Here is a 25,782-nt window from a genome sequence, read left to right on the forward strand (position 1 = left end):
TACAGTTTATGGTAATTAATTTGAAGAGGCATTAGAAAATTTGGAAAAAGTCCTTATAAGATGTAAAGAAACAAACCTTTCATTAAGTCATGAAAAATGTTTTATGATGTTTACTGAAGGGATTGTTTTAGGACATCATATTTCAGGAGATGGGATTAAAGTTTTTTTAGATCAAAAGTTGAAGTCATCTCCAAGTTACCTATTCCAAATTTTCAAAAAGATGTTAGAAGTTTTCTTGGATTTACTGGATATTATAGAAGAATTATTGAAAACTTCACCAAGATAGCATCTTTGCTCTTCTAATTTTTTTTCTCTGTAAAAACTAGCTAAGCATTATATTATATGTACAAGAAAAATTACAAACTGCATGACATGCCTTCCAGGGCCTGAAGAGTCACCCTGGGAATCCTGACTGTAGACCTTACAGCTCCCTCGCAGGGGCAGCTTCGCCAAAACCAAACAGAATTATCCATGAGAATAAAAGCTCCCACACAGGGTCAGCACCGAACCATATTCTCAAAACAGTAGCCAAATTTATCAAATTCCCTGAAGACCAGACACATTACTGCCCACGCAGGGGCTAACCGCTAAGATAGACCGACCCCTATACCAGACAGATGTAAACATGACTGAGTCACTGGTGTCAGTTATCAAATTCGACTTCCCAGAGTTAAGGCTTGACCATAGACTTGACCATAGACTCAACAGAATTAAACATGACAGAGATAGAAGAAGCAAATGCCAGTAGACATGACCCAATAACAAAATCAAGACATTACCCGCCGCTGCGTTAAGCTTGGAGACGAGCTGAAGATGGAAGGAGGGCCGCGAGGTGTGCATCCGCCTCTTCACAGAGGCTCGTGTCTTCAACCACATAAGCCCACCCATCGCCTTCTGCGCGTCCTTCCCACATTTTCCGCCATTTTTCCTCGTCCACACCTGGGGGGGGTGGCCCCACTGGAGGAAAGCGGTCGTGCAAGCTTGTTTCCCCCAAGCTTCCAGCTTCAGACGCTGGAGGCACCACAGCGGTTTCCTTTCCGGTAGTCGATTGTTCTCCGAGGTCAATTTCCTTGCCCGGGCCTTCCAATTGCTTCTCCTGCGGGTCCTGGGGGTTTTCATCCTCACCGCCTTCCGGAATTTTGGTAAACAGGATTGAGATGTGGGCATTAACGCCTGCGTTGTCCTCAGTGCTTGGCAGGGTGAATACCACAGAGCCAAAGGAAGGGAGCTCCGGTTTCCCTTCACTGGAACTCCCGACCTCCACAAATTGTCTGATGGGTAGCGGGGTTGCTCGAGCTCTCCTGTGACAATAGCAGCAGCAGCAGTGGTGATGCTCATCTGCTGCAGGGGTTCTTGAGGAGGACCCTCTCGATGGACCCCTTCTGCATGGCTGTCGTTCTCGAAATTTAACCATGGTAAGTCTAAAGCTTCCTCGGTATGCTCGGGGGTGAGCTTGAAATTGGTAGCAGAAGCAATTTCCTTCCAATTCGCTCTCAGTTGCCCAGCTTTCACCTTGGCTTCCTTCCCTTGAAAACCGACAATTCCATTTCCAGAATTGTCGCGGCAAATTCGCAAATTGCCGTCTCCTTCCAACCCAGCAACCCGAATGGCGGCAAAGACTAATTTCCAGGCCACCGGGTAATGAAAACATCCTCGACCGAAGCTCGTTGTGCTTCCGCGTCCACCAACTCTCCTCAGACCAAAATACCCTGCTCGACCCATCAAGCCTGTAATATTCTTCTCCATTCCCTCGTTGCAGGCGCTCATTAACTCCGCCCTGCTCCTCCATCTACCTCTCCTCTCCGGCATTGAATGCATTAACAGTTTGGGGGGCTCAATTGCCATAAGACGGCCTTCTTCGGGGAGCCGTGGGATTTACACGAGGCAGCCCATGCGTAGCATGTGGCATGCTCGTCCTTCTTGATTCGACACCCGCATCCGGGGTTTCATTGTCCCTGAGGATGAGACTCTCACATTCCTGCTTGAGTTGATTGCTGGGAATGATGTTCAGGTGTCCCTCAATGAAGGGCTGGTCTGAGTCTACCCCTATATTAGCCAGAAGATCGGCTATCTTATTACCCTCTCTTTTAGTGTGATGAAAAGAGATGGCATTGTAGTTGCATATTTCCTCAGCCACGCAGCTGAGCCTGGCCTCCAATCTCCAGCTATTGGCTACCTTCCTGGCTTGCGACCCACTCTGAATGCGAGTGGCCATGTTTATGAGAATTTGAGAGTCTCCTTCCACAATTAACGGTTGAAGATTGTGTCGTCTAGCTGTAAGTAATCCTTGCCACATACCCTCCAGCTCTGCTGAGTTGTTGGTGTCCCAGCCTAGGTTGCCAAAGTAAATCTGTTGCAAGATTCCTTGGTGATCCCTGATGATTCCTCCAAATCCTGCAGTACCCGGATTACCTTTAGAAGCTCCATCAAAGTTGAGCTTGTATGAGTGCATAGGTGGAGCTTCCCAGTTTCCAACCTCCTTGCCTTTGCAATTTGTTGTCTGCTGTGTGGTTGGTTCCTGTGGCATTTGCAATCCCCAGTTGTTTAGGATATTTTTCTCATTATCTTCAGTGGGGAGATCCTGTTGAGTCCAAGTCTTCAATAGCATAGTTTCTTGGATGTTGGCGTGCACTCTGTTCCATATGTCCTCCTTATTCGAGCTAAGGTTTTTGAAGATGCGCCTATTCCTTTCCTTCCATATGTTCCACAGCAGAATACCTGGGATTATGTTCCATAGGTGGTTGAGCAGCCCACTGTTGTAGGGGCTTTTCGGCCATTGCCGTATGGTGTCTATTATGCCTCCCGCCTCTCTGCATCGTCTTTGACTTCTGAATTCTACCTTCTCCCACATCTGAGTAGCAAGCGGACAAGTATCCAGTAGATGCTTCAGGGTTTCTTCATTCTGATGGCAATTGTGGCATAACGAAGGTCCTTGGAAGTTGCGCTTCTGCAGTTTATCCCATGTAAGAATCTTTTTATGCCCCACCATCCAAAGAAAGTGAGTTATTTTGGGCCAGGTTTTGAAGCTCCATATTCTTGCCCAGAGAGGATCCGGAATGGTGGTGGCACCTTCTAGTAGATTATAGGCTTCAGAAGTGGAGTAAGAACCTTTGGGAAGATAGCCCCATCTGAGTATGTCCTCACTATTGTTGTACCTGATGCTCCTTTTTTTTAATTCGCTTTCAAGAGCTGCTGCTTCCTGTGTACTGCTGGTGTTGGATATATGATTACTTGGTTGCCATTTCCTGAAGCCCGTACCCGTATCCGGACTCCAGAATTGATGAACTTTGGCTTGCTGCTGCTCTTGTCGGCCTGGGATTAAGGTTGCCGGAAGAACAGCTGAGAGTTTAGGTAACTGATTCCAAGCGTCGTTCCAAAATCTAGCACTATGTCCATTTCTTATTTCCCAGAAGCTGTGTTTCTGAACCAGCTGGTGATGAAGTTTAGCCGCATTCCAAATGAGTGAACCTGTGCTTGTAGGCGTAAATCTAATAAGCTCTGCTTGGGGCATGTTGTTGGTGTATTTGGCTATCCATACTTTGGCCCATGGTTTGTCCGGATTTGTCAGCCATTGCCACCAAATTTTGGCGGTCATGATGATGTTACTGTGCTCAGGATCTCGGATACCAATACCACCTTTGTGCTTGGGCTTGCAGGTAGTGTCCCATTTTACTAGTGCCCACTTGCGATTTGTGGCTGAACTTCCCCATAGAAAGTTGCGCTGCAGGTTTCTTAGACTTTTTAAAACCCACTTTGGAGCGGTTAGGATGGAAAACAGATAGAGGGGCATGGCTTGAAGGATGGATTTGAGGAGCACAGCCCTACTTGCCAGGTTAAGGGAGCGGTGCGTCCATAGGTTGAGTTTGAATTCCAATTTTTCAATGAGTCCACGCCAAGCTGGTTGCTTTATGGCTGAAGCAGTGAGAGGCGCCCCTAGGTATGTGGAGGGGAGAGAAGCAGATTGAAAACCCAATATGCGAGAGACAGCCCGTTTTACAGAGGGTGGGGTGTGGAAGTAAAAAATGTGGGATTTGGTATTATTGATCTGGGTTCCTGAGGCTCTAGAGAAGTCATTGAGCAAGGATTTCAGACAAGAGGCTTCCTGAGCAGAGGGATATCCATAAAGCATAGTGTCATCTACAAATTGCTGATGGGAGGAGGCTGGGGAGTTATGAATGGAGATTCCCCGAAGTTGATTAGATTGCAGAGCTTGCTTGATATGCCTTCCTAAACCTTCCGCCATGATCACAAATAAGAAGGGGGATAAGGGATCCCCTTGCCTAATGCCCCTGGAGGGTTTAAAGGGACGAGAGGGCAGCCCATTGACAAGGATGGAGAAGTGGGAGGAGGAGATGAGGCTCATTATCCATCTTACCCAGGTGGCACTAAAGCCAAAGGCTCTCAGCATGCTCTGTATATAAGGCCAACTGAGTTTGTCAAAGGCTTTTGAGAGGTCGAGCTTGAGTAACATGCCCGCTTGTTTATCCAGCTTAAGCGAGTGAATGATCTCATGGGAGAGAATTATACCATCCATGATCTGCCTGCCCTCCACATATCCAGACTGCTCCGGTGATATGATCTGAGGAAGAAGGGGCTTGAGTCTGTTGGCTATGACTTTGGAAATGACTTTGTAGAGAACATTGCAGAGGGCAATGGGCCTAAATTTGTCAGGGGTGGTGGGGTTCTCTTCTTTGGGAATGAGAGTAATGAAGGTGGAATTAAGTGAGGGTAACAGCCAACGAAGGGCCCTAGATTCCTCTACTATTTGCCAGATCTCTTCCTTAATCATATCCCAGAAAGCATGGAAAAAATTACTGGTAAAGCCATCAGGGCCAGGAGCCTTACCTTCTTTAAGCTGCGCCATTGCTTCATCCACCTCTTGGCTTAAAATAGGACTCATGAGCAAGTCGTTTTGCTCATCTGTTATTATCCTGGGAATGTTACCGGTGATTTTCTCAATAGCTGCCCTCCGATCCATTATTTGCTCTTGGTGAACCTATTGGAAGTGATTAAGGAGGATTTCCTCTATTTTCTCATGCTCCTCCTCTTTCCCTCCTTCCTGGTTTTTGATGAAGGAAATCTTGTTGTGCATTCTTCTTTGCACTGTGGTGTTATGAAAGAATTTGGTGTTGCGTTCCCCTTCTCTGAGCCATCTGATCCGCGATTTCTGTCTCCAATAGATTTCTTCTTGCTTCCTTCTTTCTTCTAGCTGATTGTGAATATGCTTTTCTTGTTCTAATGTTGCCTCTGTGTGCCCTGTGTTGATAACTGTCTGATGGAGTAGCTTGAGCTCCTGATTGAGTTGCTGTTGGGCTTCAAAAATATTCCCAAAGGTCTCCCTATTCCAGCGTTTGAGGTGGCCTTTTAAGTATCTTAACTTCTGTTGAAGTTGGAACATTTTGGTGCCTTCTGGAGGAACAAAGGAGGCCCAAATAGATTTGACGAAGTCCTTGAATGCCGGGTGAGATAGCCAAAAGCTTTCAAATCGAAATGGCTTCCTGGTGCTGTTCCCTGGTCGTTGCCATTGCAGGGCTATTGGCCAGTGATCCGACCCTGAGTGAGCCAGGATCTCCGCAGTGAAATCCCCTCCAATGTGCACTGCATTGTCCAAAATCAAAAATCGGTCTAGCTTGGAGGCAATCTGATGTTTCCCCTTTCTGTGATTGCTCCATGTATAGGTTCCATTGCAGAAGGGCATGTCGATGAGTGAGGCGTTTAGGATGAAATCCTTGAAGTGTTCCACTTCAGGTTCCAATCTAGTTCTTCCTCCTGTTTTGTCCTCGATCTTGGTGATCATATTGAAATCCCCCGCAACAATCCAGAGTGGGTACTGTCTGTTGATACTAAGCTCCTCGATGGTGTCAAGAAGCGCTTTTTTACTGCCTCCATCCTGTGGGAAATAGACATTAGATAGGTTTCCATGTACCTTTGTGCCTAAAATGTGAAAGGCCGCTTGTATGAGATGATGGGAAGCGTGGAAGTCAGTGAGCGCTATGGTCTGAGTGTTCCAGGCTATAGCAAGCCCTCCCGAAGCTCCGGTAGCATCCACGGCCACTGAGTGGCAGCCTGGCCAGGCCTTTGAGAGTATTTGACCCAGAGTAATGCTGTTGCATTTAGTTTCTTGGAAAAAACATATTTGCGGTTTCTCCATCTTGATCATGTTTTTGAGCATTCTGTATTTTGCTGGGCCGTTGAGCCCTCTAAGGTTCCAAGAGATGAGCTTCATTGATAACTGGGTTGAGAGGGACTGAAGTACTTCGTAAGCTGCGCATAGTGGCCTGAATCCACTAGGACTTTGCCAACCTCTATTGTTCGTTGAAGAACTGTTTTCCTTCCCCTTTTTTTGAAATCTTTTGGACGCAGTCTACCATCCCAGGTGCTTCCGGCTTGAATTCCTAGCTGATGTTGTTGATAGACTTTGGAGATGACTATTTCTAACTTTTCTAAATCAGTTGCGGCTATGGATTCATATGCTTCTTTCCTGCATGCCAACTCTAGCTCATTGATATCCAGACCCTGAAGGTCTACATTGTCGGCTTCTTCATCCATTATTTCAACAACATTGGTGTCTTCCTGAGTGGTCTCTGAATTCTGGGTGTCCTTCAATCTCCCATCTATCTCCATGTTCTTAGGGGTATTCACAGGGTTCTCCTGGTTCCTGGTTAGAATGGTCGGGATTATAATGGGGGATTTCGAGTTGGGAGGGGGGCTGGAAGGGGGGGGGCGGCTTGAGGAAGATGGGAGATCTGATTTGCTGGGATTTTCTAGGGGCTGGTCTTCCGGAATGTCACTGAGGGTTTCAAAGCTGTTCTTGGACGCTTGATCTTTGAAGTTGTTCTGCTGAGACTTTTGCCCGTTGGCGTTTTTCCTGTGCGAGTGCCTTCTGCTAGTTACTTTGGTGAACCCGTCTTGATTGGGCTTGGCTGAGGGGTTCTGAGACAGATCTGTGGCATTTAGTGGACAATCCCTAAATAAGTGCCCAAGAGCATGGCATCTCCTACACCTGAAGGGCACATGCTCATAGTCCAAGGGCTGGACCCATTCTTCATCCCAATGGGATAGCGTTATCGACTCTGGTAGCGCTTCATTCAGCCTTATGAAGACGCATATGCGGGCATATGATATGAATCTGCGTGATTTGGTTTCTTCAGCCGTTCTGATGTATTCTCCCACGCCATTTCCTATTCTCCGGAGGGAGTCTTCATCCCAATATTCATCAGGGAGTCCATATAGTCGAATCCATACTGGTGCCCAGGTTAGGTCTTCCTTGTCTGGGTTGAATCTGGGCTTCCAGTCTCGCATGTACAGACCCGCTGCATTGAAGAAGTGTGGGCCTGTTCCTAGTACTCTGAGTTTGTCTTCAACGCAATAGAAAATGACTGTAAAAAAGCCCTTTGGCCCTAGTTGCAGCAGGACATCCCCTTTCGGTTTCCATTTGGCAGCTATCCAGCCATAAAGGGCTCCTTCCGTAGGCCAGAAGCCTATAAATTTCCCTATTATGGCGTGTTCTTTCATGAACTCAATTCTGGCGTTTACCAGGTGACCTTGAAGTTCGATTCTTGGCCTTTCTGCAGCTACCGGTTTGCAGGTGGCTGAGGTGACTTTTGGCGTTTCCTCCTTGTCTTTTTTCCCTTTGTCCTGCGGTCCGATGTCCTGGCCGTGCGGATCTTCCGATTTTTTGTTCTCTTGCTGCTTTGAACCATCTCTATTCAGGATCTCCCTGTTGATCGATCCGAAGAGGAGGTCGTTATCCTGCTCCTGCTGCATTGGGGAGGGCCCTGACGCCCCCCCCTGCGTTGTCTCCATGGCGCCTGACTGGCGCAGTACTGGTGCTCTGTTCTCTCAGAGCTTAGATTAGGTATGGTTGCAGGGTCTTCGGTCGGCTGTTTGCGCCGTCACGGGTTGCAGAGAAACCCTAATCGTCTCTTGCAGAGCTCTCCCGCTCCTTCATCTTTGCTCTTCAAATTACTTACAAAAGACTGTGAATTCAATTGGGATCCTGACTGTCAATCTGCATTTGAAACTTTAAAAACAAGAATATCTGAAGCACCCATTTTGAGAGGGCCAAATTGGAAACTTCCTTTCCATATTTTTACAGATGCTTCAGATACAGCTCTAGGAGCTGTGTTGGGTCAAAAGGATTTAGTTCCTTATGCCATTTACTACACCAGTAAAAATTTGACTCCTACTGAGTTAAATTATACTGTGACTGAAAAAGAGTTCTTAGCTGTTGTTCATGCAATCAACAAGTTTAGACACTATATAACTAGCTATGAAACTTTTGTCCATACTGATCATTCTACAATTAGATATCTCATGAACAAACCTGTTACTAATGGCAGAGTTACAAGATGGCTTTTACTTTTACAAGAATTCAATATTACTGTGTTAGATAGACCAGGGAAACAAAATACAGTAGCTAATTTCTTGTCTAGAATCCAAAATACTAATGAAGATTCTCCTGTAGAGGATAAGTTTCCAGATGAATATTTGTTTGCAGTGACTACTAAAACTCCTTGGTATGCAGATATTGCTAACTATTTGGTTACAGGGAAGCTACCTCCACACTTATTTCCTAATGAGAAAAGGAAAATTATTCAGGAGAGTTCAAATTATTCATGGATTTCTAATGAATTGTTTAAAATAGGGCTAGATTGTGTGATCAGAAGATGTGTTCGGGAAGATGAAATGCCTGACATCCTTAAGGCATGTCATTATGAACCATGCGGTGGACACTTTGCTGACAAGAGGACAGCCTATAAAATCCTTTCTTTAGGATATTATTGGCCTTCTCTCTTCGAAGATGCAAAACAATATGTCAGGAGGTGTGACGGCTGCCAAAGAGTTGGGAGACCCACTCTTTCAAATGAAATGCCATTACATCCACAGGTACTCATCGAACCCTTTGAAAAATGGGCTTTAGATTTCATTGGACCCATTAATCCACCATCTAGACAAAAGAAGTATATATTGGTTTGCACTGATTATGTCACTAAATGGGTAGAAGCCAAGGCATTGCCTTCTGCCACTGAAAATTCAGTTGTTCAATTTCTTTTTGAGGATATTTTTACTCGTTTTGGTGTCCCAAGAGAAATTGTGACAGATCAGGGAAGTCAATTTACATCTAACTTGATGGAAAAGCTGATGGAAGAATACAAAATCAAGCATAGAAAATCTACTCCGTACCATCCGCAAGCAAATGGTCAAGTGGAATCTACAAACAAAGTTCTTGAGAGCATCATCACCAAAACTGTTCATCTCCACAGAAGAGATTGGGCAGAAAAGCTTCCTGAAGCCTTATGGGCCTACAGAACTACATGGAGGAACACAACAGGACATTCTCCCTATGAACTTCTTTATGGGAAAGAAGTTCTGCTCCCCATTGAGTTTCAAATCAAGACTTTCAAGATGCCAGTTCAGTTGGGGATGAATCTATCAGAAGCCCAAAAGCACAGAATGGAGCAGCTAAATGAGCTAGATGAAATAAGACAAGATGCAATTTTAAGGACTGATCTAGTTCAGCACCAAAGAACTAAGTGGCATGACAGATATATCAAAGAGAAAAAGTTTCAAAAGGGAGATTGGGCGTTACTGTTTGATTCCAAGTTTAAAGACTTCAAAGGAAAATTTCAGACTCATTGGCTTGGACTATATGAGATTGACGAAGTCTTTAGCAATGGAGCAGTTCGAGTCAAGACCATTGATGAATTTCAAACTCCTCTCATTATGAATGGCCACCGATTGAAAATTTATCATAAGCCACTCTCAAAAGAGGACTTTGTCAAAATGTTTCAAGAAAATTCTGCAATGAGGCTGGTGGAGAGGAATCCTTCTCCTCCATCAGCCTAGTCTTTGTTTCTTTCAGTTGAAAAAAAAATAAAAAAATAAAAAAAAAAATAAAAAAAAATAAAAAATAAAAACTTTTGTATAAGCCTGAAAACCAATCATAGATTGGCAGTCTTATACAGAAATGTAGAGTGAAAATCAGGGGCACCTGACACTCTATATTTTTCCAAAAAAAAAAAAATCTCTCTCTCTTTCCATCTTCACTCCACCTCATTTGCCATTTCAGTTCATCCATCTCATTTCATCTCCACCTTCACTTTACCTCATTTCCATCTCATTTCACTCATTTCATTTCATTCCATCAATAAAAGTCCCTCTCAGGACTATTTTATTTAGTTAGTTCTTCTCTAACTATCTTTGTGCAGTTAAAGGGGTGTTGTCTCAGTTTCCGCAGCTGGAAACCGTTTCCGCAGCCAGAAACGATTTCCACAGCCAGCATCACTCTGTTTTCAAAAAAAATCACAGTCAAAGGTTCGTGTCATCATCACCAAGTGCAGCAAAGACATGGGGCATCTTCAAGATCAAAGAACAACAATGGGTCAGAAGCCTTAATCAAGAAATGATAAACTTCCAAAGGTATGATCAAAAATCTCTACCAAATAACAATTCAATGTCATTATTATGCATAGTTATTAAACCATGGCAAGTTCCACTAAATGCAATGATTTGATATGGCAAGTCCCATACCACTCCTCTTCTATTACGTCATTCCACACACACCTTATTCATTTCTAACGGCCCCATGATCATTCTAAATTTAAACTCGAGATGGACTGCTCTCCCATTTATTGGCCGTACTTCTGAGACGTGACCTACTGTACTATGGCTCTCCTTCACCATAATTTCCGCAGCCGTCTGCTGAGACGTGTGCGCAAGTCATCTGATCCAAAAGGACTCAGCCGTTATTCTGCCCATTTATCACTTCACTCCCGCATGCATTCGATGTTGAACTCGTTACTGTTGCTTACCCTTTACTCCCTCGGTATTCATACCATTCCCTGATCTCCATTTCCGCTGCATCCACTACAGCTTACTCCAAACCCTGGCTACAGTTACCACATACATCCTGAACTTCGATTACGGCCACTCCAGTTACCCTAAGAATCCCGTAATCAGCCCATTTTTTCCTGAACCTTCATACGCAGTAGAATTTTCAGTCGGAATTTAAAGCCGAGAATGGGAAAAATACTAAGAGCTGAACCGGAGGGACCAAAATACCTGGAGGGTTATCCTCAAACGAAGGAGTCGTTGAAGAAAGCAAGGTGGCTGAGATTCATTCAAAAGTTCAGGGGCTATAACAAAGAAGTGACTAAAGCTTTTGCAAGGTCCTTTAATGGAAAAACAGTGGAGATAGGAGACTTAAAATTTACAGTGACCGAGGCCACAATAGCAGCTGCAACAAGTCTTCCACAAGAAGGTGAAAGGTGGTTCAAAAACAGAAGTGTGGAAGATCAAATATGGAGAACAATGCTACAAAACCCAGGTATGGATACCTCTGTATTTACGAAAGGAATCCCTGTGCATGCAATAAAAGAAGAATGGTCCACTCTGTTATTACTTATCCAGAAATTTATCACATGCGAGGGTCGTTTTGGTACCATGTACATGTATCATGCCAGGCTAATGATGAATTTTATGGAAGGTTATACCCTTAATTTGCCTTATTTTCTGTTATCAAGCTTGAAGAAAATGTGCTTTACTGTTCAAAAACACGTAGGCAATATTGAACCCCATCTTTACCATCACGGGTTCATAAAAATCCTTATTGAAGAGCAGTTGAAAAACACTAAGGATACTTGGGAAAAGTTTTTGACAAGAAACCACTTCCAAGAACTGACTGAAGCCTCTGGAAGCAGTTCCCCAAAAATTCCAAAGAGAAGTAGGAGGAAAGAAAAGAATATTACAGCCCAAGACTCCCCTACAATAGAAATTCAAGAAACAGTCCAAAAAGGAACAGAAGATAGAGCTAGAAAAAAGGAACAGAAAAAGGAAAAAGGTAAAAGGACTATCCAAGAAATCTATCCATCCCCTGAGCAATCCATAGAAGAAGATTATCAACCTCTGTCAGAGAGATTAATAGATCTTCAAGCTGCTGCCATAACCAAGAAAAAGCAAAGAGGAAAACAGACTGCACAAGAAAAGAGTACTAGTTCATACCTACGAAGGAGCACTAGGCTAAAAGGGAAGGGGAATAAAACCAAAGAAAAACAGTCTCACTTTATTGATTTAGATAAAGAGACACTTGAGAAATCTCCAACTCAGCCAAGAATTGAGCCAAGTCCTCCACGTGAGGAAAGCCCTTTTCAGCCGGAAAGAGAAAGCAGTCCTCCTTCACCAGAATTTGAGTTCAAGCCGAGAAAGACACCTGAGGTAGATTCCAACCAGCAAGAAGCATATAACTACCTAGAGTCCTTGGAACAATCAGCTGCAGGACCAAGCACCACCTTGCCACTTGATGCACAAGTACAGTCTTTAAAACAGGAAGTGTTTGAATTGGAAGTCTTAAATAGGCACATCAAACAGGAAAACGAAGCACTCAAAGAGCAGAGTAAGGTAGACAAGATTGTCCATGATAACACTATGCTCCATTTAGGACTGTGGCAAAAGAAGAATAGGAAGCTGAAGAAAAAGTGTAAAAAGTTGAGCAGGGCATTGATTAATCTTAAGTTCAAATGTCTAGTCAGGAAACCAAGGACCATTTTAGCATCAAAGAGAAAGAGAAGAGGGCTAGATGTTCTTGCAGAAGCCTCAGAGCATATGGATTAAGGGAAAATAACTAAGTTTTGGTTGCATGAGGACATGCAACACCTTCACAGTGGGGGTATGTTGAGCCTCGAACCTGCACCTTCCTATACACCCTCTCAGCCTTCTTTTTCCACTCATTTCATCCATCAAGTTGATTAAATCATTGTATTTTAGTTTAAAAATGAGCTTTTGACATGGTTTTCTAACTACGTTGATGACTGTTGTTTGGTTTAGAATTTTGTTCAGACAGCTGCGGAAGCTTCTCAGTTTCCGCAGCCGACACAGGTTTCTGCAGCCAGCACAGGATTCCGCAGCCGTTTTGTCAAACACCATGCTACAGGTGTCTTCTGAAGAAATGAGCCACATGGGCAAGTTACAGGAGTCAAGGACATGGAACGTGTCCCTCCAGATCATCCAGCATGGCCATAAAAGCCCGCGGTCAACCAAGGGGCAAAGTATAGTCAACGGAAGTGTTCAGCGGTGGCACAGCTCTGCATAGCTCTGTTTTTGAGCACGTGAAGCTACGTGGCACAGTCCTTAGCCACGAAGACATCCTGGTAGCATGAATCCAACAGCCATACCTCTCAGATTTAATAAACATGATGACAGTTACCTAGATCCGGGCTGAAGAGGATTTACATGTCTCTGGCAGCGTGGTTAATAGCGTAGATTTAGTTAATCTGTTTAGCTCTCTTTCTTTATAAATAACGCGTCCATGAACGCTGTAAAAAGTTAATCTTTTTGGTAATGTAATCCGAAGTTGTTGTATTTCCCCACTGCACTTTTACGTTGCTGTTTAATATATGAGAAGACTAGTTTAAACTTAAGCTTGTAGCTGTTCGTTGAATCGGTTGAAGTGGCAGAGGGCCCCTGCTTACTGAAGCCTTGTACAGTTGTCTTTTAACTCTTGCATTACTTTTTCCTGTTCATGTATATTAGCTGTACAGTTGTCATTTAAATTCTGTGTTTTATTTCATCATGTATATTAGCTGTACATAACAAAGCTTTTTGATTTCTGTTGATTTACATTTTCATTGCTGCTCTTTTATGGTTACAACTGATCAGTGTTTTTACAGGTTTTCTTAGGCAGCTCGGTGCAATTTTTCACCTTTTCTTTTTATAACTATTGGCATAAGAGATCATCTTGTCTTTGTCGCTGACTCTTGTTTTCTGAAGTTTGATTTCCAGTACTGTCATTTCCTTAAGTTGTACATTTATTTTCTGCTCTTAGAAATCATGCTATTCATCTGTTAATGGTTTCTTTCTATAATCAAATAACTTTATTAGGAACCAGAATATCACTCATTATAGCTTGATTTAGTTTGCTTTGGATCTCACATTGCTTGACTTGTTCATGACTGTTTCTCATAGGGTAAATTAAGCTGAAAGGCAAAAGGTCAAGAAAGTTAAAGTAGTGTGATTAGTTTCTTTTATGCAGTTTAACTTCTTTTAGATTTCACATTGCTTAACATTTCATGATATCTTTTCACAAGGAAGATTGAGTTGAAGAGTTGAAATAGTGTGGATTAGTTGTTCTTACTTTTAATTGAATTTAGTGTAGATTTCACTTTCATTTTCATTCAGCAACAAAGATACTGGGCCGATGTCATTAGTTCATTGTTCATTGTCTTTATTTCTTTTTAAGAATTGATTTCATTGCAGTTATTTAAAAGCTTTCTTTCTTTTAAGTTTTGAAAAACCACTTAGAGATCACCACAATCATCCATATTTCACTTGCTTTATCACCTTTTCATCATCTCACATTAGGGAAAGATAAATCCAAAAACAAACTTAAAAAAAAAAACTAAAAAACGACAAAAGACTAAGGAAATGGTTATCTAGTACATATAGTACACTTCACTTCGTCAGTTTACGAACCCCGAGTTGACATTATAAATAGCAATTTAGATCACACTAAATTGACCAAACAGCACCTTGGCTAGTGAGAGCCACCCTTCATACACACACAAGTTTACAATTTATATTAAAAATTACAATATCACGGATTATTTCAACATCCACAATATTCTACATAAATTTCTCAACATGATCCTCTCCAAAAATCTCTCTACATGATCTTCTCCAAAAAGCTCTCTACATGATCTTCTCCACAAAGCTCTCAACGAATTCCTAAGATTTCTCACAAACGTGATTTTTCAAGCTTTTAATCCTTAGAAAAATCAATATTATCCTGCCTTTTTGACAATTGTGCCTTATAGAACTTGTTCTTGTGCATTTTTAGGAGGATGGGTCGATGCTCTTGCATCGAACTCCCAAGGTACAAAAGATTATGACCTCCTGGTCATATGCATCTAGTCTTCTTATAACAGCTTTAACTCATGAGCTACAACATGCCTCTGCAGTAACAAGTCTCCACCTTGCTACATGATACCTCATAAAACTTTCTCCTAAGTTTGGGATATTGGCATCTTCCTGGTTCTCTTCTCTGGAACCTTACGAGCGCTCCTTGCTCTAGGCTGTTGCAAATATTCTTACCCTCCTCTACTGCCACCTGCATAGGGAAAACAAATATCTTACAAGATCTTTAGTCAAGTTGTACCTTATTCCACTACTTCTTCTCTAGACTAAAAGTAGAAATATTATGTGCTTTGATACTGCTTGATGAAATGATTTATGGGGGTCTAACATTTTCATTTTTCCTATTGGTCTCAATCCTGGACTTGTGGGTCATAGCCCATGAACTTGTTCGCGATCTTTCAAATACTCCATCATGTAAAATAGTATGTATATTCTCACATCAGTTTACTCGCAACATTAATTTCCAAATCTCTTAACTCGTGGCTTTCATCATTATTTCACCTATAAAGTGAATGTGGCCCCTGAAACACATATACAATTCCTCCCATAAAACACACTAACCAGATCATGCAAACACGATTTATATATAGTTAAAAAACACATGCAAAGATAAAATATGTGCACACATTTACATCACACGGGACTCTAATTTCATTACATTAATTCACTAAACTATTACATGGCACCTTGGCTAACCAGATATTCGTTCTAATGACCACCCTTCATACACACAAAAGTTTACAATTTATATTAGAAATTATAATATCATGGATTATTTGAAGATCCACGATCTTCTCCATAAAGCTATCAACATGATCGTCTCAAAAAATATCTCTACATGATATTCTCCACAAAGCTCTCAATGAATTCCTAAGATTTCTCACGAATGTGTTTTTTCAAGCTTTTAATCCTTTACAAAATCAATATTATCCTCCCTTTTTTACAATTGTGCCTTCTAGAACTTGTTCTTGCAGATTTTTTAGAAGATGGGAAAACGATTTTGGGGGTTCTTTGTTTTCAATCTTCTTATTGGTCTCGATATTGGACATGTGTGTTATGGCCCACTATACTCTATTGAGAAATGTAGCTAGTATCCTTCTTCATAATTACATTTGAGTCATGATGTAATGTATTTGTCAAAAAGAAAGAAAAGAAAATTTATTGCAAAATAAAATTGTTTATAAACATGGGTTTCATGCTTTATTTATTTTATTTCTAGGTCAAAGCCTCCATTTAAGGCTTCTAAGGTTTGTGTCATAAGTCCTTTTCCATGACATCATGTAATAGATCCTTCTTGGGATTTGTATGTGAACAAAGAAATTTATTTTTGAGTAAAAAATGTATTTTATGCCTCCTCCACCAACTCGACCTGCACTCCAGTCATGTCGGCCTCATTGAAGGAATTAGACCTCACAAAAATACTATAACAACAGTGCCATTTGACCTATTTGAGTATCCATATGTTGGGTGTAACCCAACTTGGCCTAGATTTTGGTGAAGACTCTGCATTTTGTGGAGCAGAGTGTGAAGTAAAAATGCATCAGAGCACAAAGTGAACCATGTAGTGGAGTAGCAGAGCACCAAGTGGACCACGCAGTAGATATACTGCACGGTGTGGGGGCTTCGAGGTGGATCGAAGACCCTCCTTTTTGTGAAAAAAAAGTAATATTGTAAAAGATGAATGTTTTTCTGATCATAGTAGCTTGTATTAGGGGAGTCCATGGTATATGGACCATGGTATTTTGTTGATATATCCCTTGGTCTAATAATATATATAGGGATCAATAATAAAGAAGAGAATAAGATTAGAATCACATCTTGAATTGAAAGGTTGTATCTTTTTTATATGTAGTTTAGGAAAGAAGGCAACGCTCTGCAGCTGAGTGCGCAAAGGCCTGAGTCCGCGGCTGAGTGCCCAAACAACCTGCAGCTAAGTGCGCAGGCCAAGAACTGTTTGTTGTACAAATTTATTATTATAAGCAATAGTTCTTGTGGACGTAGTCCCACATTGGGATGAACCATGATAAAATTCGTGTCTTCATGTGTATATTTTCTTTTTATCTGTTATAGTGTAGCAGTGTATTACAGTTTCATTTTATTATAGTGCAATGATGATTATGGGTTTATATGATATGTTTATGCGATTAAATAAATGCGGTGAAGTAATCTATGCATGTTAAAGATAAAATAATATAATAATAACACATCGCATTATCCCTCAAGGCTACAGAAACCTGGTTCAACATCCTCCCATAGTCACTTCGGTTAAGACTGTGATCTGCTTGTAGGTCGTTGTCGAAAGGGAAAATGATTAAGGGTTTTGTTGGTGTGCAGTATAGATCGAACCTGGGTCAGCCCAACCAAAAAACAGCAAATAGTTTCATTTCTGGGACCGATATCTGTTTAAGGGATATGTTTATGTGGCATCTGTTGAAGAAGCAAGATTGGCTAGAATCGAAGGAGTGAGAATTTGCGGATCAAGAGAACAAAAACCCTCACCTGAAGTCTAAAGTTTTGTTACAAAGGTATATTTTCACAGATCAATATGAATTTTTCTTCGCATCATTTCTTATTGAACTGTACAAGTGGATATCAAGGTTGACTAAAAGAAAGACCTATTTTAAAGGTGGAGAACCTACGATGTGGACTCATGAATTGGTACAAGGACTCAAGAGCACTAACAACATGATTTCAAGGGATGTCAATTTCTAGATTGATATTATCTTGGGAGGATTTATTACTGAGTTTGTAGTATACCAGATTGTGTTCTACATCGAAGCAGAATGACAATTCTTCAAAGGACTGCAAGGTAAGTATTTGAAATCTTTGAAACTCTGGATTAAGATGGTTCTATGTGAAAAGGGATTTTTACGGATACAACCAGATTTCTAGTTTTCTTATGTTTGGAAGAAAAGAGAATAAATCTGAGCAAGAGATTGGAACTAAACGAAGTGGAAAAAGATATAGAATAGACACTAGAAAGAGAACTAGTGGAAAATATCCAAAGGCCTTTGTAGAAACTTAATATAGTCCTCTTTTGAGTGAATTTGAAAGTGAAAGGGAAGATAGCCACCCTGATAAGCCCCTGGTAGCTTCACAGTATTTTCCTTCCATGCCTAAGAGTTCCCAGAAGCCAGAATCCAGCAAGAGCCATGGTATTTTTTACTCTCCCCCTCCTTCTACCCCTCCTACCCCCCATACCCCTCCCCTTACTTCTCCCCCTCCCCCTCCAAGAATAAATATGGATGATGATATTAAGCTGCATATTTTCAAAGGAACTTGAATGAAAGATCCCGAGAAGTTTTGGTTTTTATGTGAAGTTGTATGGACCGTGATGCAGATCAACAATGAAAATATAAATAAAGAACAACTCATTATGATGCTTCGAGATATAGCATTGACATGGTATATGAAGTATTCAAATAATCAGATCAGAACATTCAAAGATATTAAAGCAGTGTTGATAAGAGAATTTAAGAAGCCAAAATTTGAGTTGTAGTGCATCATTGAGTTGAAAGAAATTAAACAGAAACCTACTGATTCTGTTTGGGAATTTGATCAGAGATTTAAGGAATTGTTAGATCAAGTGAACTTCAAAAGAGATCTGCAGCAACATCAAGAATCGTTTATAGTTTCTTTGTTACCACATATCAGATTACCATTGATGCAACAAAAGTAACAAGTCAAGCCAAAGCTTTGCAAATTGCGATGAAATTGGAAGCTTCGTCTATAGGAGATACTAATGCAGGTATGCAAAAAATTTAGAGTTAGCTGGCGAACCTAACGCTATAGATACAAGATATCAAGAAAGAAAAAGAAGTCAGAGAAGAAGTATGGCGTATAAAGTGCAGATCGGAGGGTCATTCTAAAGAACAATGTCCTATCTTTAGGGATTACATGGCTAGTGGGACACCAAATCCCTTAAATGTAGGATCCAGCCTGTGGTGCGAGATATGCAAGACAAGAGGCCAAAATTACTCAGAAGATTGTTACCTGTTATATAAACATGTGCAGACTCCAAGGAACTTATATTGTAAATTTTGTAAATCAGTAGGACATGATGAGAATAATTGTCGAGCTTATGTAATAATGATGGAGCATAGTGCTAAAACTTATAGAATGCAAGAAGAAGAACATGGACATGAAGGCAGTGGAAAAGGTCGAGGAGGCTACCAAGGAAGAGGTCGAGGTGCTAGAGCTGGTCGAGGACGTGGACAGATCATTTTCTATAATTGCGGCCAGGCAGATCATTTTGTGAGAGATTGTCAAAACCCTACTATGACATGTAAGTACTGTAAATATTTTGACCATGTTATTGAAGAATGCCTTGTACTTATGGAAAACATGCAAGAAGAAAGGAAACAGTAGCTGACACGGAATATTCAAATGATGACCACTAAAATAAGGAATGATGAACCATGAATTAGTATTGTTACTAGAAGTGGAGTTGCGACCAAAATTGATAAAGAAAATGAGGAGAAAGAATTTTAAAGTACATGGGTTAGAAAAACTATTGAGAAAGCTTTTCTTTTTTATATTTAGAAGAAAAAAGAAGTAATTGTGGAAGAAAAGTGAAGCTTTATGGATGTTGGAGCTTCGACCTCCAGTGCACAACTAAAGTAGAAAACTAGTTGTGACATGTCATCAACTTTGACACATAATCAAGCTTATATGCAGAGCCGAGCTTCGACATAGGACCAGGAGTCAGAAAATCAAGGAGGTGATTTAAATTATTTTTTGAAAACTTGTATGAAATTATTAAAATATCAAAAGATTGTAGAAGGGCTTCAGCAGTTGATAGATTCTTGTGCATCAAAAGAAGCACCGTGAGGTAAGATGCACGCAGTGAATAATTTGAATCAACAGAAGAGAATAGGAAGAGAAATTAGGCTTAGTGTGCAGATAGGAGAATATGAGATGGATCAAGATATTCTAGATCTAAGATCTTATGCTAATGTTTTGACAGAGTAGACATGGGAATTAATGGGTAAGCCAAAGCTATAGTGGTTGCCTATTCAGTCAAGGATTGCAAATCAGCAAAAATTCTTCCCCTTAGGAAAACTACCAGGTGTAATAGTGAATATTAAAGGAGTTCGCACCATTGTTGACTTTGAAGTAATAGAGATCGTTGATGATAGTAACCCTTATCTTGCATTGCTTAGACTTGACTGGCCATTTGATAATATGGCCATAATTAATCTGAAGAAGAGACAGATGATATTTGATGGAAGCAATATGAGAGTAATTGTTCCCTTGGATCCATCAGAAGGAGTAAGATATACAAAACCAATTAGAGAAGAATATTGCACAACAAATATACACAATATCTATAAAATGACCACCAAGGAACAAGATTTTGTTAACCCTACTACAGAGGGAAAGATAACTTGGGAGCATGACAGTTCTTGGGCATTAGACTCGGAAGAAGAATTGGGGAATTGGCAGAACAATCTATGTGAAGTATCTACAAGACGTTGTGCAAGAATTTCCAAATCAGTTTGTTGCATGACATCTTAGGTATGTAACATGCCTTCTTATGATGGCTTAGGTGATGTGAATATTTTTCTTGATGAATATGAGGAACAGGTTCCAGAAAGTCAAAGATTGTTAGCCTTGGATATAGCCCTAAAAGCTACTCCTGCTAGATGGTGGGGTGCACACAAGAAGAATATAGAAGGCTGGAAGGAATGTCAAAGATTGATGTGAATAATATTTGGTCAGATAAATACAGAGATGGAAATAAAATACGATGGTCAAACTAATCCTAGGGAGCATATCCAGTTATGTACTACATCATGGAAGGAGATTTCACAACAAGAATGGGTACATGGATTAATTCATTCATTAGAGACAATCCCTAAGAACTAGTACTTAGAAACAGAGCTTCGACATGGTATAATAAACTGGGCAGGTGTGGTTGATGACTTCAAATTAACATTCATCTTTGAGGATGATTTTCCATACATAGATTTGGCTCTTCAGACATTTAAGAAGAATATCTTTTAGAATGCAACCCCATTGACATGGCAGAAACCTGATTAGGCTACGCAGATAGAAAATGCACTAGAATGCTATAACCTTATTGCAGAAGAGGAAGAAGATCCTCGCAACATCGACATAGCATAATCAAAATGATATCGTGAAGTAAATGGACCTGAGTTAGAGATACCAGATATAACGAAGCCACTAAAGACTAAGAAGGTGAACATAGGATTAGAGAAGGAACCCAAGTTTGCAACAATAGGAGATTATTGGGATGAAGATACAACTAGTAAATTTACCGAGTTACTCCATGAGTATTAGGAATTGTTTCCCACTAAGTTTTCAGAAATGAAGGGTATAGTAGGAGATCTAGGAGTTATGAAGATCCCCTTTAAACCTGATGTGAAGCCATTCAATCAAAGACCTTATGGATTGAACCCAAACTATAAGGAGAAAGTGAAGATAAAGCTTGATAATATGATGATGACACGAATTATTGAACTAGTAGAAGAGTCAGAATGGGTGTGTCCTATGGTGGTGCAAGAAAAGAAAACTCAAGGAGAAATTAGGATCTGTGTTGATTTGAGAAAATTGAATGATGCATGTTTACATGATCCTTTTTCTACCCCCTTCACATATGAAGTGTTAGACAATGTAGGAGGTCAAGAAGCTTATTCATTTATAGATGGATTCTCAGGTTATCACCATATTAGAATTGCACCTGAAGATCGGCATAAGACCACATTTGCTAGAAAATGGTGCTCATATAAATACACAGTAATGCCTTTTGGATTAAAGAATGCCCCTGTTATATTTTCTAGAGTGCTGGTTGCAGATTTTAAGGAATATATACATAAATTTTTGGAGGTATATTTTGATGATTGGACAGTATTTGGGTTTTTAAGCAAACATATTGGAAGTTTAAGAATTATGCTTGAAACATGTAGACAATATCAGATATCTTTGAACTTAAAGAAATGCATATTTTGTGTACCTTTTGGTATATTGTTGGGACATATTGTTTGTAAGCATGCTTTAATGGTGGACCCTGCTAATATTGCTAGCATTGTGAACTTGCCTCCACGTAAGGTAGTAAGACATCTTTGCACTACATTGGGACATACAAGGTATTACAAAAATTTTATCAAGGGGTATGCTCAGATTATTGCGCCTATGGAGAAATTATTGAAGAAGGATGTAACTTTTCAATGGGACAAAGAATTTCAAAAGAGCCTCAACATACTGAAGGAAAATATGGTAGCTATGCCTGTACTAGTGTTCCCTTATTGGAATAACGAATTGCATGTCTATGTGGATTCCTCTTGTATAGCTTTGGTAGTAGTACTGGCACAACCTGGTGCAGGAGAGATTTATCACCCTATAGCTTTTGCAAGTAGGAAATTATCTAAAGCGGAAAAAAAAAATTATACCACTACAGAAAGGGAAGGACTAGCTATGGTGTATGCTTTGCATAAATTTAGACACTATTTGTTGGGATCACACTTTAAAATGTTCATAGATAATTTTGCATTGAATTATTTGGTTAGTAAACATGTATTAGGTGGAAACATTTGCAGATGGTTATTATTATTCTAGGAATATGACTTTGAAATCATTGTTAAACTAGGAAGACTGAATGTAGGACCTGACCATTTGTCAAGATTGAAAACAGGTTAAGAACCAACCAGCACAGAAAATAAACTCCCTAATGCGCAGTTATTTGTAATCAGAGTTGCAGACGACCATTTTGCAGATACTATTAGGTTTTTGAACAAAGGAATGGATCCCTTAGAATACACTATGTAGTAGAATAAACAATTAGTGTTTAAGGCAGCTAACTTTTCATTAATAGCTGGACAATTATATAAGATGGGACCTGATGAGATATGTTGGGTACCTGAATTACAATTCAATTGAACTCCTTCAACACTTAATTTGTCAAACCAGGGCTATGTAAGCTTTGAGGCGTAGCACAAGAAATGCCAAAGATTATGGAATCAACTTCTGCCAATCCTACTTCTGATCTAATAATTAAATCATGTAGAACCAACAAACAATAAATCACGAAGAAAACCTTTCAAAAAAATGACACCAAGCCACTCTGGGTACTGGATCCACTCAAGAAAAATACTCGCCAAAAAATTTGATAATATAACAAATCATGCCTTGTAGTCAAACTTAAAATGACATCAAAAATCAAAATTATGTTCATGTGGTTGAATTCCAATGCTTAGAAAATAAAAAGAAATGATAATCTCTTATGTTATTAAATTTGCTTCTTGTACCAAAAAGTTCTCATTTCTGTACTAGAACATTACATTCCTATACTAGAATGGGTCCTTTCTCGCAACAGAATACTCTGTTCCTATACTAGAACATTATATTCATGTACTGGAACACTTTTTTCCTGTACTGGAATGCTATGTTCCTGCACTAGAATAGATTCAAATGTGACAATCCTTCATTCCTAAATTAACGTGCCAACATAGTAAACTATAAAATAACAAATGCAGGAAGGAAACTTCAACTTGAGAAATAATGAAAACAACCCAAATCGACTGCAAACTTTCAATAAAAACAAACTGCAAAGATTCAAGGAAATTCTCACACTTGCAGAAATGATAAATTCATGCGTTGCAATAAAATATCACCATTCAAAGATTTAAACTTAAACCCTTCCTAAATCTATTTCATCATGTGACATATATATATTATGTATCAGATCGACTGTAATCACATGAAGTCTGCAAACTCAAGAAATATCATTAATGATTACCGTAGTTAACAATATTTGATTACAGTCATTCATGGATATTGTAACAACTTTAAAATCATATACAGAGAAATCATCACATAGCTACACTTTGTATTTCAACTAGGGTGCACTTTACCATAAATAAAATAAGCAGGATTTAATGCATCAAAGCATGTAACCCTAACTACTTCCAGAAATGATTCAGGAATTTTTCTCAAAAAATAAAATCCATGCTACAATGTTTAAGAAAGAATAGAAATGTTGAAACTGGGTTAAAACACTCAACGCACACATAACTCCTTAGATCTGAGATCACACATAAAATAAAGGCATTCACAAAACATTCAACACACCTGTAAACTCGAGTGGAAGAAAATCACTCTTGTGCAAAACAATATTACTGCATCTAAACACACCGAGATAATATTGGGGAGAATGAGCTGGGTTGGATGGGACCTAACCAATCAACTCATTTCCCTTCACGAAAAGTTTAAACTCAAATGAACGAAGGGATCATTACAAATATTAAGAGGAACAATGAATGAATGAAACCAACATCAACTCCTTCTTTATTAAAAAATCTCTGTAAATACACATAGTAAAAACCATAGATCCAACCCCAGAGGGTCAGGGAGATACAATATTTCAAATATTACAAAACAATATCAAAGTCTCTTCCAGGTATCACTAACAAAACCTATCTAATAATCCCTAATTTATACATAAATTTTCAGCTCTTGGCTGCAATAGACAACTTAATAGGAAAACGCAACAAATCATAACCGATCTCTATCTTTGGAATCTTCGTAACGCTCCAAGCCAGATACAGGAAGTGGAACAAGCCCCCAACGGCAAGTGCGTGCTAACCTTAACAGCTGTGATATTTTGGAGTCAATCTGGAGTGAATCAACCAGTTTTCCATCTGGTACAGGAACTGCGGAGGGTACAAGAATGTCGAATCCTGCACCAACCAACTCCGACTTCAATTAATGAAAATTCTTCATCATGCCCTTAAATAAATGAAAAATAGATAAGTTACAAGGAAATATATGCCTGTTTAACCTCTTTTATTATTAATAATCCCATATAATCCATTCCCAAGAAAACCATAACAAGGAACCAAGAACCATGTGTAAAAGGGTTAATTTAATTGTAAAACAGGGGCTAGGGCAGCATGATTTAGGATAAAGTTAGGGTTAAAAGAAAACAATTATGGAAACCAACATCCCCCTCATTTCCTTGTGTGTCCTCACACAACCAATAACCTCTGTAAAAAACAAAATTGAAAATTGATTTCTGAATTTGAATATTGATTCCTAACCCTTCTGCTTTCACCTTCTTCACATAGACCTTCCTTAGGCACTTAGCCAATTTCCTCATGTGGGCTTTCAAATGGGCTGCATGAAATTTCCACTTCTTGACATGTTGCTTCCATTCAGACATTGCCTCCATTAATTCTCCATTTGTGCCTTTTAATGTAGTATTATGTTCTATGATGCATCTATTTAGAACTTCTAGTTCATGCATGTGTTGCTTCAACTCCTAAATTTGACTCATCCTATCACTAGAGGTAGAATCTCTCTCTTCGTCTTCTTCCTGCACTATTGATTTCTCGGCCACTAACTCATGAAAAACATCATCATTTTCTCCTTTCTTCTCCAACTCCCGCGTTCCAGGACTAAGAGGGACATTATCTTCAAATTTCTCTACAGTTTGTTCCTTTTTCTCCTCTTGCCTTATTTCCTGTTCATGTATCATATTTTTCTTCTTAGCTTCCTTCATCAAGGATGAAAGAGGAATATCATCCTTTTCCTCAATGTAACCTAGACTGAAAATCAAAGTACCCATGACTGCCACATCTGCTAATATTGAAATATCATTTTGCATCGTCACATTCTCTGCAAGGGTTTCAATAGGAGGGGATCCAGGAGAGGCACACCCCTCGGAGTCATAAATAATCTCAACTATGGTAGTCGACCCTTTACTTAAAGAAGCATAATTCATTTTCAATGAACCCTGAGTGATCCTACAGGAAGGTCCCGATTTTTTGGCATTTCTCTGTTCCTTCTTGCTCAACTTCGGCTCCTTGGACTGGGGTTCACCAGTCTTCAATTTTCCCTTCTTGGCACCTTTTG

At 40.0% G+C, this 25,782-nt stretch overlaps 1 protein-coding gene across 1 annotated transcript; it reads right to left on the reverse strand.

Moving 5' to 3' along the window:
- Positions 1–1,834: 1,834 nt before the first annotated feature.
- LOC149143071 (uncharacterized) lies at positions 1,835–6,151 on the reverse strand. Its single transcript, XM_089451666.1, has 2 exons — positions 5,246–6,151; positions 1,835–4,996 (listed from the first exon to the last, which is right to left on the reverse strand). Exons 1-2 carry the CDS (start codon positions 6,149–6,151, stop codon positions 1,835–1,837), a joined length of 4,068 nt encoding a protein of 1,355 aa, XP_089307792.1.
- Positions 6,152–25,782: the final 19,631 nt, after the last annotated feature.

Source organism: Pinus tabuliformis, chromosome X (assembly GCF_031772625.1).
Source record: "Pinus tabuliformis cultivar Carrire ecotype Pingquan chromosome X, CPIR1, whole genome shotgun sequence".
In the NCBI taxonomy this organism is placed as follows: Eukaryota; Viridiplantae; Streptophyta; class Pinopsida; order Pinales; family Pinaceae; genus Pinus; species Pinus tabuliformis.